We start from the raw sequence: 15,178 nt of genomic DNA on the forward strand, positions 1-15,178 counted from the left end.
ATTCGCTTGGATTTCTCTCTGGAAAAGAAAAACCAAGCAAGAAAAGTAAGAAACTAAGAAACGGGGAATTGAAAAGGAGAGCAGAGGAGGGTTGTGTTGCTGTGCGGCGACTGCATGGAAGAGTATGAGGTGGTGGTCCGGTTTCAAGCATTGCAGGCGTTTGGAGTGTCCGTAGATGCGGTCTGCCCTGGCAAGAAATCTGGTGACATCTGCCCCACCGCCATTCATCAACATTCTACTTCTCAGTTTCTCACCAGGTCAATCAACCACCTCTGTTCTGCAGTCTTTACTTCTATTAATTCATTTATTTGGAAGAAAGAAACTGAGTGCTAGTTTTCCCGCTCTTTTAGGAAAAAAATTAGCAAAAATTACTATGTATTTTTGCAATTTCACACTGAATGCAACATTTGATGACACAGATTTTAAATACTACGATGGACTAGTAATATCAGGAGGGCGATCTCCTGAGTATCTTGCTGTGGATGCATACGTTGTAGAATTGGTGAGAAAGTTTTCCGACTCCAAAAAGCCAATTGCTTCTACTTGTCATGGCAGCTGCAGACTCGATTAGAGGGCGGAAGTGCACAGGGTTTCCGCCTGTGAGACCTGTTTTGGTTGCTACTGGGGCTCACTGGGTAGAACCCGAGGTCATGTCGTCTGTTGTTGACGGTGATATAGTTTCTGGGGTTACGTATGAAGGTAATCCCAAGTTCATTAGGCTTTTTGTGAAGGTACTAGGAGGCAATATAACTGGTTCTGATAGAAGGATCCTGTTTCTCTGTGGGGTAAGTTGTGCTTTCATTTGTTAATCTTTAACGTCCTAAGTTAAAACCGTAACATTATGCTTCACGTTATTTGTATGTAGGACTTCGGGGAAACCAGTTGCATCCCTATGCCATGGGCCGCAGATTTAAGCTGCAGCTGGTGTTTCTGCAGGTATGGTTATTGGCATAAGCTTTTGTTTAAGAAGCTGTTTATGCCTAACTTTGCACTATCGGCCCTTGTAATCATTCTTGAGCTTAATATTTTTCCTAGATATTACTACCAGTCTTAATTATTCTTAATTATTGTAGTAATTGTCTTGGAGAAATATATTATGAGCTTAGAGATGAGGACAAAACCGAGAGGAGTTGTTCAATAAGAATATAGACTAATCGTCAGCAAAACTTCTCACAAACTTTCTGTGAAACACTAATTGCTTGACTAATCGTCAGCACGAATCATGTTTGGTTAGACAGTGGGGTTGGCAGTTGACGGACGACGACTGTCTAGTTAGACGTGGAGTCTCTCAAGTTTGACTGGCTATCTATCTTTAAGTCTCAGCCGACAAAGAGTCCTTGATTCTTTCACCGAAAGAGGTCCCTTCATCAACTTTCCTCGGCTAAGTGGAGTGTTCTATGATCAGATATTCCAGGTTACATTCAAAATTTGGCATTCAGATGGCTAAACTACTTTTATGGTACATTTTGATACCGAGTTGGCGAAGCTATGTTTTCACAAATATAGTTGAGGCTGTCGAACCTGAGGCAAAAGGCCCAGAACTTCATGCTAATTTGCATAACCTTGTCTTTAGGTTATAGAACCCAAGGCGGAGAGTGTTCTTTCCTCGGCTGAAGTCACTTGTTATAGGAATCAACAGCGCATTTCACCACACTACCACATTCAAAGGTATTCACCCAACTATGCTAGGTAGGAAATTGGCACGCCCGCATCAGCAATCAAGCCATCGAAGGAAGTAGATAACTCTTAATTGATAGTCCTGCTCGCCACGTAAATTATGTAATTTTTAGGACTAACAAAAGAAATTTCCCCATAAGCAACTAGACTTTTGTTTCCTAAAATTTGATAAAAATTTATGTTTCTTTTGATTAGTGGTTAATGTAGTATCGTCTGTTATGCTAAAAAAGTCTACTCTTTAGCATCAGAGGTTGGTCCATCCTACTAATGAAGTATTGTCTGTTATGGTAAAGAAGTCTCACATAAGTCCTGTAGTAGATAAACAATGTAATTTTTTTTTCTGATTTGATCAATGGGAAGATGTCTAGACTAGCTTTTCCTACTTAATCTACTAGATGTTTAGTACCATTTGAAGGGATTCATATTGATATTTGGGGTCCTCCAGTAAAATCCATCCAAGGGTTTAGGTATTATGTAAGCTGTGTGGATGATTGTACCAAGTTTGTATGGATCTTTCCCTTATGCAATAAATCAGATGTTTTTGGAATATTTGTGAAGTTTTATACTTTCATATCAGTTCAGTTTGGTACTCTTATTAAGTGTTTACAATCAGATGGTAGAGGTGAATTTGTTAGTAATCATTTTGAACAATTTTGGCCTCAAGGGAAGTGTATCATACGATTTCTTGTTTATACACTCCATAACAAAATGAATTTGTTGAAAGAAAGAATAGACATATAGTAGAGACAGCTATCACACTATTGTCAGAGACAAGGTTATCTCTAGGTTTATGGTTTTTCATGCTTGTGCTCATGTTATATATCTCATTAATAGAATGCCTTGTAGATCCTTACAAATGGACTCTCCTTTTTTTTGTTTTATAGAAGAAACCTCCATCATTAGGTCACTGGAAGGTATTTGGTTCTGCAGTCTATCCCTTTTTCAGACTTTACAACAGCAACAAACTTCAGCCTAGATCAGCTTTATCTATATTATTTTGGCTATGCACTGCAGTGGGGTACAAGGGTGTAATCTGTTATCATTTGCAAACCAAAAATTTGTTATTGTCAAGGCATGTAGTTCGTGATGAGACCTTGTTCCCTGCCAAACTTCAAACAATAGACTGGTTCCTCCTTTGATTGTGACATTGCCTCAAGTGTTTCAGCAAGATACAAGTACTCCAGTGATGTCATCCAGCCCAGAAGTAGCTTTATCATTATCTTTGAGATCATTAACACAGGAACCTGAAAATTCAAATGCTCATTCAAGTGCTACTCCTCCACAACCTCCTTTGTTACCTGTCCTTGATCCAAGTCATCTTCAGGTAATTTTACCTATTGATTCTTTGTCTTCTAGTATTGTGGAATCTTCTCATAATCATGTTATGCAAACAAGGTTGAAGACTGGGTCTATTTATAGGCAAGATTGTTCTGCTTATTTGACTGCATCTTCCTTGCCTAATAATTTTTTTATTGAACCTTCAGAATTATAATCTCTATTTATTACTGACAATGATATCAGTTATTCTGGTTATACATTCTTGACTAATATCACTGATGTGGAGGAACCGAAGACCTTTAGGGCTGCCTAGTTCCTTTGTGGCAACAAGAAATGAAGGAAGAGTTTGATGCTCTAAAAACTCAAGGAACTTGGGTTCTGGTTCCACCTCATGTTGATAGATCAGTTGTAGGAAGTAAATGAGTTTATAAAATAAAGAGAAACTCTGATGGTACAGTTGCTAGGTATAAAACAAGAATGGTAGCTTAGGGTTTTACACGGGAGCAAGGAATTGATTACTCATAAATGGTCTCTCAAACAATTAAACATTAAGAATGCCTTTCTTCATGGAGATTTGCAGAAGGAAGTTTATATGCATCAACCTCAAGGTTTTGTGGATCCTATTGATTCATCATATAGAGGTCGCACTTGGTGCGATGGCAAGTGCCTTCGCCCATGAGCGGTAGGTCTCGGGTTCGAGACTTGGGAACAGCCTCCCCATAAAATGGGGGTAAGGCTAGCCGACATTCACCTCTCCCAAACCCTGCGTAAAGCGGGAGCCTTGTGCACTGGGTACGACCTTTTACTGATTCATCATATGATTGTAGATTAGTCAAGTCCTTATATGGTCTTAAGCAGGCCCTTAGAGCATGGCATTCCAAGTTTACAAGAGTACTACCTTCTCTGTGATTCAAAGTTTCCTCTTCTGATGCTAGCTTGTTTGTCAAATTAACATGATGGGGTCAATATGATCTTGTTACTGTATGTGGGTGATATAATCATTAGAGGTTCTGATGCTAATTAGGTTCAATCAATCATTGGTAAACTTGGTGAACTTATTAATTTTAAGGACATGGGTGTTCTTACCTATTTTCATGGGCTTCAAATTAGTATCAATACAATGGAGACTTGTTTGTTAATCAATCTAAGTATACCAAAAAGTTAATTAAAAAGGCAGGTATTGAAAATTGCAAGCCTGCACCAACTCCATCCAAACCTCATTCTCACATTTGCATCACAGAAGGCATTCCATTGGCTGATCCTACCTTACATAGGAGTCTAATAGGTGCACTTCAGTATCTTACATTTACTAGACCTGATATATCACATGCTGTCAATGTTGTGTCAATATAAGAGTCAACCTACATACTCTCATTTTTTTCTCGGTGAAAAGAATTCTCAGATGCCTTCAAGGTTCTTGACATTTTGGCTTGAGATATAAGCTGTTTCTAGTACTACTCTCTCAACATATGTTGATTCAGACTGGGCTGCACATATAAACACTAGAAGGTCTATAACAGGATACGTTGTATTTTAGGCTCCAATCCTGTCTCATGGCAATCCAAAAAGCAGTCTTCAGTTTCAAGGAGCTCTACTGAAGCCGAGTAGAAGGCATTAACTCATTGTGTAGCTGATGTGTGTTGGTTAAGGAATATCTTGAGAGATTTACATGTAATTGTTCCTTCTCCTCCTCTGTTACATTGTAATAATTTGTCTACTCTTGCTCTCAGTACAAATCTTGTATTTCACTCTCGGATTAAGCACCTCGATATTGACTATCACTTTGTCAGAGAGAAGGTTCAAAAAGGGGATCTTTTGGTTCAATACATACCTACAAAGGAGCAACTGGCAGATTTGTTCACGAAGGGCTACAAAATTCTGATTTTATTAGACATTGCTGCAATCTTAACCTGGGGAACCCACGTTAAGATTGAGGGGAGTAATAACAGATAGGTTGCCACTAGTCACTTGTATGCTGGTTGCTTAACATGTAAGCTGAATGTTAGCTCAGTTGTTAAACTAAGATTGGCAAGCTATAAATAGATTTTGTGTAAAATAGTTTAGGTGGTTAATGAAAAGTTTTAAGTTCTGCAATTCTCTTTTCTTCTTCTTCAAGAACTCAACTAAGATATTTCATTTCTTGTTTCAGAAAACCGTAGATTTCAATATACTTAATAAGCTAGAGGAATATATACTAGTAGCTCTCCACGAAACGCATTTTCTTGACACTCTTAATATGCTATCTTCTCCACTTCATTTTATGAACCCTTCCATGAAAATAATATAGCTTTTATAGTTACAAACATGAATAACAAACAAACGTGCTTTACATGACAACCAAGTGTGAACATAAAACAGAAATTTCTGAAGCTAAGTATCTTCAAAACTTCATAGTAACGAAGAGAAACACATTACATATTAAAGCCCGAAACACCAAAGAAAGTAGAAATCGAAGAAAACTTTCAAACCTTTATGTACAAGCGTTGCAAGATTGTACTCCTTTCCTAAATAGGTTAGCATTTAACGACCTGAAAGTTGAGAAATAGATGCAGTGGCATTCGATGTGGAGGAACTAGTAGAGGTTGATGTGTCTCCCCGGACTTTCGTATCAGAATTGATAAATACCGGCCTAGTAAGCGAACTATTTTCCAAAGAGCTTGTGCCTGTGAGTAAAACAACGACTTCAGACATTGTTCGCCTCAGAGCAGCTGATGATTGAGTGCACATCAGAGCAATCTGTATGATTTTTTTCACATCTTCTGGTTTATGATCATTTGGGTCCAGGGTTGCATCGACCAACTCCACGTGCGAACCATTCTCATACAGTTTCCATGCCTAGCCAGGGATGTAAATTGTGAAAAAAAAAAAAAAAGGTAAAAAAGTTATTATACAAATGTAAGCATTACAAGATCCATTTCATAATCTCGATGGAATCTGGGAGAAGAAATAATGTAGAGTTTGGAAGTTAGCTTTTCAAGTAGAAATTCACCCATAGCATCGGATTTAAGTTCACTGCTCTTTTGGCCACTTATGATTTCAAGGACAACCACGCCGTAGCTATAGGTATCCGCCTTTTCGGACAACTGGTCGTGAATTGCATATTCTGGTGCCGTGTATCCCCTGTCACACAAGATCGAATTGTTAGAGTTGCTCTAGTGTACCGGCCCTACGTAGTAGATTCATAACATTTCTGTTTATGGACAGAAAACGTGAGTAGGTTAAAAGACCGTTATCAATATCGGTGTTCATTGCAGAAGAATCCCGAATTAGCCTAGTGCCAAAGGCGGCAAAATGAGGTTCAGTGATCCCAAACCCTGCAGGGTTCGATGCTTGGTGGGAAGTGACGTAACTTACAATGTTCCCGCAAATCTGGTACTGAGATGAGTCTGATCATCTGGTAAAAGCCTTGCCAGCCCAAAATCTGCAATTCTTGGCTGGAAACCATCATCCAAAAGGATGTTGCTGGTTTTTATATCTCTATGTATGATGCACACATGAAATTCCTCATGTAAATAGGCGAGACCCCTGGCTGTGCCGATGATTCTGTCAGTTCGTTGTTTCCATTTGAGAGAGCCTTTCTTGGACCTATTTCCCGTAAAGAATTATATCTTTAAATGAACAGCGTAAAATAAAATTCATATATGTTCAGACTAAATATGTGTATGCATATCTATACATGCATTTACGTAACTATCATATATTTAAACCTAGCTGGGCTAAAAGGCCTAAAATTACCAAATAGGAACTGTCTAGGCTGCTGTTTGCCATGTATTCATATATGAGAAGTAATTCTGGTCCTTTGCTACAACATCCAAGAAGACGAATAAGATTCCGGTGATGAACATTGCTTATAAGCTTGACTTCGCTTAGGAAATTTGCCTTTGCCCTGTCAGATTGAAGTACTACTACTTTTTTCACTGCAACTATTTTCCCATTGTTTAGAGTTCCCTGTCAAAAGATTAGGTAACATTAAGATTAGGTTTTTCGAAGTGTAATTAGAGAATACTCTTTGGAAAACATTCATGCAGAATCAAGGACTAACATTACGATTTTCCCTTTTTATGAAAACTTTATGCATGTTTGTATGCGAGGAGATATGACTGTCTTAGACTATATACTGGACTGGGCATAGTAGCTGTATTATTTGAAGATTTTCCGAGGTCTTTAGCAGAAGATAAACATCGTACAGCTCTTCGCTAAGTATGAAAACAATCTGGTTCGGTATAGCTTACTCCAATGTAGACTAGTACACCTCCACTAGACCGTGCCAAACCAGACGACTAGACGACTAGTCATTATTAATTTCACAAACACAAATATTGACTAAGTTGATATAGGAGCATAATCATGTAGCTGAATTCTGTACTTTGTTATTTATTTTACCTTGTAAACGTCTCCGAAACCTCCTTCTCCTAGTTTGTTTTCTTGACTAAATTTTTTTGTTGCGGACTTCATATCTTTATATTTGTAATTCACTGGTCCTTGCAACTCCGTTGCTCCCAATATGTCATCTCTATGATCCGCAGCGGACTTTCTTGAGAGTTTAAATTCCAACAATGAGAAGAAGAATAAGACCTCCACCTCCAACTGCCACTCCAATTATTATGCCTTTGTTTCTTGAATTACCTCCTACAAGTATTGTTTGCATTATCGAGTTTGTTCGATTAAGGAATGAGCGCTGACATGTCATTTGGGGAACAAATTCGACAACCCTAGTAATATTGAAATACATATAGAAAGGGTGTTCTTACCGCCTTTCAAGAAGTGTGCGATGTTCATAGTCTGGTTATCTGAGAAGAAAGAAGTACTAGAGTACCGCATGAAACAACCTGCGTCAACTGCCCTACCATCGGTATCTGGAAGGCAGCTCTGTAGGTTGTTGTATGCCACATTCAAGCAATCTTGGCAACCGATCTTGCTAATTGTCTCGGCACATTGTGCCACACCGTAGACGGTTGCATTTCCATTACCTCCACTACTAACAACTTCGTTCTTAGTTGCTGCAAAGAAACCGTTGATTTTGGGTGTTGCAAGCCGAAGATCAACTTGCAGTGACCCAGCAGCTGCAGTGAATGTAGTGACCTGTGATGCAGTTATATTTCCACAAAGCCCTACATTACCTGGAAGGGTAGTCTGGTCATAGAACCCAGCGCTCTCGTACCTAAGCCAAAGCATGTATCAAACTTAAAAAAATCAAAATTTTTATTTTTACTACATATTTGTACCATTATTTGTATTCCATCTCTATTAGAGAAATGATACAAATGATACTACAAATATATGGTTCTAAAAAATAATTTGTTTCCATACCAAACAATTGTATAGTCAACATATAAACATTACAACATAGTATCGTTCCTCCTAGACACCATTAGGGCCGGTCCAGAGATTTTTGAAGCTCGGGGCGACGTCAAAAAAAATGCCCTAACTTCATGTAAGAAAATTATTTATTTTCACACATAAGACATCAAAAAAAAATATACTTAGAAAAAACACTTCAAACTCAATAATTTAGAAACACAGAAAGACTAATTTATTTTGTATTGAAGAGGGAAACAAAAAAAACTTCGGGCTTACAAGTAGATAGATGATGAGTTTTGTTTTCCATCTGAACTTTGATTGTGTTTTTGAATAAATCGTGAGATGTTTTTTTCTTATTTACTAACTTGTCAATATGGGACTAAAAAATAATGATGTTTTCGAGTCTTTAATTGATATGTATTATTTATGAATGAGCACTAAATTAAACATTTTGATGACACATCATATAATTTGCAAATTTGGTCTATGTATTATTCTTTGTTGAAGATTAGACTTGAATTAAAACGAATATATAAAAATAACAACCCACATAGCTACTAGATAGTAAATAAAAATAAATTAACAACCAAACAAAAATTTGTAAAAATTGAAAAAAATAAACATGCACATAGCATTTCGAACTTAAGACCTCTTGTTAATTTTAAACAACAAAAATCATTGTTTCTAATTAAACTTATTAATCCTTTAACCAAATTTTATAAATTTATACTTAAATTTGTAAAAAATGGAAAGTAAATAAGCACACATGGTGTTTTGAACCCAAGACCTCCTCATTATTCTCAAATGACAAACCACCACTTCTAGTTAAATTTATGCGTTTTTGAACCAAATTTTATAAATTTATACTCTTATAAAAACATATATAAATATATCACCCTAATAATTTTGGTGCCCCTATTTTTTTTGGGCCCTGGACGGTCGCCCTGCCTGCACTAGGCCTGGGCCGGCCCTGGACACCATGGTTCAAAAAAATGGTGATCACCCACCATTCGATCTTAATTCAACGTTGGAGAAAAATATAATAATAGAAGTTAACTGACCACCTAACTTTAGGTTAAGATCAAACATTAGTCACCACCATTTCCTTGGACCATGGGGTTTGGGAGAACAAGATTGTGAGACAAGTGTATGTGGCACTTTAAACCCTTCGGTCTTATTTGCATATAAGATTTGATTAGGAGAGATATTATCAAGGATCCTCTCTTGATCCTCTTTGTGGAGATTGGGGAACCAATCAATCTTGTTCATTCATCGTACATCGTGTGATTAGTTTTCGTTAGATACTATTTATATTCAATTTAAAATTTAAAATTTAAAATTTAAAATGATTTCTAACCGCACGATGTATGATGAACATACACGATTGATTGATCTTCCGAATCCTCATAAAGAGAATCCGGAGAGGATCCTTGTTCTTTTAAGATAGGGTAAATCGCCAAAATGGTCCCTGAGATTTGCATAACTCATCACTTTGGTCCCTGAGATTCCAAATCGATAAAAGTGGTCCCTGAGATTGTCTACCATCCATCATTTTAGTCATTCCGGAGCTCTTGGCCGGAAGTTTGGGCAATTTTCAAAGCTTCGTAATTCAATCATTTCTTAACCAAATTCGACCCATAATATATAAAAATGAAGATAGGAAAGTGTAGAATAAGATTATACTTATTTTGAAGCCCAATGGTTGCCGGAGATTGCAAAAAAATAGCCTCAAAGTTGACTGGTTCGAGTGAAAACTTGAAAACTCACCGAAAACTGGTAAACTTTAAACGTTCATAACTTCTTCAATACTCAACGAAATCAAGTCATTCAAAAACGAAAATCATAGAACAGAAATTCCTGAAGCTATGTTTGTTAGAGGTAGATAATCAGAGACGAGATATTTCTCTAGTAAGAAAAAATCACTTTCTCGACCTAGAGGAAATTCTAAAGGTAGAAAAAGTTTGGAAAGGGATGAATGTGATTTTTGTCATAATAAAGGTCATTGGAAGAAAGATTGTCCTAGGTTGAAGACCTAAGGCAAAATGAGTTCTAAAGCTAATGTTGCTGAGCTTGAAAATGATTTTTATGATTTTGCTTTAACCACTTCCATATCATTTGATTGTGCTATTAAGTGGGTGTTGGATACGAGTTGTACTCATCATATGACTCCTCACAAGGATTGGTTTTCAAGCTTGAAAGAGTTTGATGGTGGTGTTGTTTTCATGGGAGATGACAATCCTTGTACAACAAAAGGGATCGGTACCATTTGTTTGAAGTTGCATGATTGTATGGTTAAAGAGTTGACATGTGTTCAGTATGTACCGAATTTGAAGAAAAATCTTATTTCTTTGAGGACTTTAGAATCCAAGGGCTTCAAGTTTCATTCAGATGGGTAGACATTGAAAGTTACTTATAGTGCACTTGTTGTGATGAAAGCTCCTCGATTGTATCTATTGCAGGGAAGCACTGTGACAGGTGAAGCATCTATAGTCTTAGAAAATATGGGCACATCTGATTCAGATACTACTAGACTGTGGCATATGAGATTAGGCCATGCTACTGAGAGAGCTATACAAGGGCTTGTGAAACAAGGTATTCTAAAAGGTGCCACGACTTGTAAGCTTGATTTCTGCGAGCATTGTGTCTTGGGGAAGCAAACTAGAATGAAGTTTGGTACTGTATTACATCAGACGAAGGGCATTCTTGATTATGTGCATTCAAATGTTTGGGGTCCTACAAAGATTCCCTCTTTGAGTGGTAGACATTGGTTCGTGACCTTTGTTAATGATTATTCTAGAAGGTCTTGGGTTTACACTATGAAGCACAAGAGTGAGGTGTTGAGCATTTTCTTAAGTTGGAAGAAAATGGTTGAGAACCAGATTGGGAGAAAGATTAAGATTTTAAGATTAGATAATGGTGGTGAATACACATCCGACCCTTTCTTTATAGTTTTCAAAGAGGAAGGAATTGTGAGGCATTTCAGTGTCTGAGGAACTCCTCAACAAAATGGAGTTGCAGAAAGATTGAATCGAACCTTTCTTGAGAAGGTTAGATGTATGTTGTCTTAGTCGGGTTTGAGCAAGTCATTTTGGGCAGAGGCAGTTACTTATACATGTCACATTATCAACCGGTTACCCTCAGCTGCTGTTCAGGGTAAGACACCAACGGAGGTATGGATTGGAAAATCTTATTCTGATTATGACTATATCAGTATTTTTGGTTCACCTGCTTAGTTTCATGTAACTGAAAATAAACTTGATCCTAGAGCCAAAAAGGCCATCTCCCTTGGTTTTAGTAGTGGTGTCAAAGGTTATAGGTTATGGTGCCCAGAGATGAAGAAACTCATAATCAGCAGAGATGTGACATTTGATGAAGAAAGTATGTTCAGAGACTCTGAGAAGAATGTGAAAGATGTCTAACAAGTGGAGCTTGAGAAAGTTGCCTCTAGTACTTCAAATCTTTTTTCCACTGATGTCGAAGCCACTACAAGTGAAGAAGTGGGAGACCAAAAGGATGTTGAAGAGCAAGTTTCACCTCAAGAGTTGATTGCGCTTTCGGAATTTGGCCAATGTGGAGATTGTTGAACATGTGGCCAAATTTCAATGAGCCTTTATGTTTCCCAGCAGCCCAATTGAATGGGCTTTTTTATTTAGACCTTGTGAGAGCCACATGAGGTGGCCTAGGGTTTTAATTGGCAGCAGCATCTGCCTTTGTTTGAGAACAGCAACTGCCTTTGTTTGAGAGCAGCAGAGGAAAAGAAAAAGGGTGCCGCAGCCCCACTTTGAAGAGAAGAAGAAAGTGCTCTTCTCTTTGGTTAGCAATCATCCGTCAAAGTATTAGTTGTTGTAATAACTTTGAGCTTTGTATAGAGAAGAAATTAATCACTATATTTCTTTCTCTATTTGTTTCTTTGGTGAGTGAGAGCTTTTGGGTATATTGGGGTTTTGGTTGTGAGATTGCCAACACTTTGTAAACTCCCATTTGGTTGATAGTGGATTATTGGATAAGCTCCTACTGCTCCGAGGACGTACTCCAGTTACACTAACTGTTGAGGAACCTCGTTAAAATCTTGGTGTCTTTTTCTATTTTTTGTTCTTGCATTTCATTTGATATATTTCCTATGGGTTAGCTTGAGTTGGTTCCAATTGGCTTGGTGTTATCCTAGCATAACAATCTGAGCTTACTGACCACACAATTCAGGCCCTTGAAATTTGATCAAATGGCTAAAGTTATTATAACTTTTAATGGGACCCCTTGTTTTTAACAGTTTGATCAAATTTCAATGGCCCAGATTGTGTGATTAGTAGGCTTAGATTGAAAGGGATCCGGACGGGATCCATTTCCTTAATTTATTGCATATGGTCTAAATTAGGAGAATGTTCATAAAAAATGTTATATATCTGTCTAGTCCAAACTCATAATTAGGTTGCATTATTTTAAGTTAATAACGATCCCCACCCCTGGAAATTTGGATAAATAACCAAAATTTGAACCCCATATAGGATTATAGCCACACTTTTAAAATTACAATAATTATAACAAAAAATTGAGGTGAAAGTACTAATATACCCTATTTAACCATATGTGTCTACAATGTCTTGAGCTTTTCTTTTCATGTCAAGTCTTGTCGTTGCGTTGCTCTGCACTCACATTGCAATGGAGACACAAGCTTCTTTCTTTTTATTCATCAAACACAAGGACAAGTTGCAGTAGCACCTTCTTGCCTATAATTGCTCTTCAACCAACAACGATGCCATTTCAACCAACAGCGATACGGAGTAGGGGGAGTTGGTCAGGGCTTCTTGTAGAAACCTCTTGTTCCTAAAATCAAAGCCCATGATTTGCTCCACGGCTGCCATGGATTGCTGCGTTTTTTGCAATGGTTGGACCATACGATCCACGATGGAAATCATCATTTGCCTTTTCAAATTTAATTCCACTAAATATATATTATCTCAATCATACGATATTTCTAACCATTTAGAACTTGTTTGAAAGTACTTTAAAATAATTGAATGTGTTTTTAGAAGAAATGTTTTTTTGGAACCCATTATTAATAAAAATGTAAATAAATAAGGACACAACCTGATTCACTAGAAACATTTCCAAACGAACCCTTAATTAAACAAATTAACTAGAAAATGTGACTAAATTTATCACAAATGTCTGAAATAAGAAAAATAAGTGTGTGTAGTATTTAATTACCTTAGTTCAAGTGGGATGTGTGTGCGCATTAAAAATGTGGCCGCCAGCAGCGTGGAGTACAAAACCAGGCTGCCAAGACAACGACTATATATATAGGAAGTAATATATATGTAACGGTGGGAAGCAAACAACATATAACATTCGACCGCTAACTCGTCGTGGTTTGGCTTTAAAACGGTTTGAAAATGGTTGTCTTGGTTTCATCGAGTTAGCCACTTTCGAGTCGTTTTCCGACTAAACCATAGCAAGATGGTCGTAAAAAAAAAAGAACCATTCTCTTTGTCTCGTCGAGAATTATGATTTTTGTTTTTGAATCACTCGATTTCATTGAGTGTTGAACAAATTATGAACATTTAAAGTTTACCTAGTTTCTAGCGAGTTTTCCAGTTTTCCCGCATACCAGTCACCTTTCATGCTATTTTTCGGCTATCTCTGGCAACCATTGGGTTTCCAAATGGTATAATCTTGTTCAACACTTTCCTATCTTCATTTTGATATATTATGGGTCGAATTTGGTTAAGAAACGACTGAGTTACGAAACTTTGAAAATTGTCCAAACTTTCGGCCAAAAATCTCAGTTTCCGGTATGAGCTCCGGGACCACTTAACGGAGTTTTTAACGGAAGAACCAAAATAATGGATGATGGACAATCTTAGGGAACATTTCTATTGATTTTCAATCTCAGAGACCAAAGTGATGTGTTATGCAAATCTTAGGGACTATTTTGGCTAAAAAGCACATATTATAATACTTTGTAAAACAAACATTCATTGTCATTATAAAGTGCACAAGTTAAAAACAAGTATAACTCACATGATCAAGTTTAATCAAGCAGTTAAATTAATCAATATTCAAGCATCTGCTTAAGCAAATGCCTCTATATATTATATAACAAGAAAAAGAGAAATAATGATAAATATAAAGACTTACAAAAAAGAATAATATAACATTAACATATAATATAAGATGTTTTTTTCTAGCCGGTAATCTTGTATATGAGGAAATAAATATTAAAAACAAAAAGTGAAGAGTAAGGAGATGAGCAATAAATGTCAGTAAGTGAAGATAGTGAGGTAATAAATATTAACAAAGTGTGGTAGTTAAGGCTTTAAAGATAAAAATTAAAAATTAAAAAACAACCTCAGCTTAGACAATGCTGGGTGCAGGTTCATCCACAGTCATCGGTTGAGGACTTGGATGAACTTTCAACACTTCTTCAGGTACCTCTGGTTAAACCGTGGTAGTGAAGTAATAGAAGCCGGCATGGTTGTGAATGACTGGACGACATTCTGTGGGTTAGACACCACTGCCACGGAACTCTCAGTTATCGAAAGAGTTTCAAGTTAAGGGAGGAAATCACTGTTTTTTAGCTTTATTTGAGTTACAATCTATCTGCTAGCAATCTCATGAGTAGTTATCTCTTTTCTGGCGTGTCTATTATATGGAAAGCGTTTCAAAATTCTGATATTTCATTTTTTTTAAGTCTTATTTGTAAGAGCTCAGATTTTACCTGGTGTGTGATTAAGAAGAAGAGTGGAATTTGTTCATGGAAAATTTGATGTACACCTCAAAAGTATGATTCGATCACTGTAGTCTCAGTTGTCGTGATCTAAACCTTGCAGTTTGCTAATTGTTGCACTTCAAGGATGTTTATTTACTCATTGTCACTCGTGAGCTAATTATGCAGTGAAAAAAATTGTTTAAATCAAGTTAGTCC

General features: G+C 37.0%; 1 protein-coding gene and 1 pseudogene across 8 annotated transcripts; both read left to right on the forward strand.

Moving 5' to 3' along the window:
* Positions 1–15,178, forward strand: part of LOC126633990 (protein DJ-1 homolog D-like) — a 71,906-nt pseudogene that overhangs the window by 120 nt on the left and 56,608 nt on the right.
* On the forward strand, positions 119–5,049 carry LOC126582133 (protein DJ-1 homolog D-like). Of its 8 annotated transcripts, XR_007609273.1 has the most exons (6): positions 119–257; positions 420–699; positions 866–936; positions 2,562–3,001; positions 4,493–4,626; positions 4,746–5,049. XR_007609273.1 is itself a non-coding variant. In XM_050246152.1 (5 exons), exons 2-5 carry the CDS (start codon positions 549–551, stop codon positions 2,707–2,709), a joined length of 270 nt encoding a protein of 89 aa, XP_050102109.1. In that variant the 5' UTR covers positions 119–257; positions 420–548; the 3' UTR covers positions 2,710–2,803. The 8 variants fall into 8 exon arrangements, 4 of the variants coding, with proteins under 4 accessions (XP_050102109.1, XP_050102106.1, XP_050102108.1 ...); XR_007609271.1 differs by having other exon boundaries at positions 4,493–5,049; XR_007609272.1 differs by lacking the exon at positions 4,493–4,626 and having other exon boundaries at positions 4,686–5,049.

Source organism: Malus sylvestris, chromosome 9 (genome assembly GCF_916048215.2).
Source record: "Malus sylvestris chromosome 9, drMalSylv7.2, whole genome shotgun sequence".
Classification (NCBI taxonomy): domain Eukaryota; kingdom Viridiplantae; phylum Streptophyta; class Magnoliopsida; order Rosales; family Rosaceae; genus Malus; species Malus sylvestris.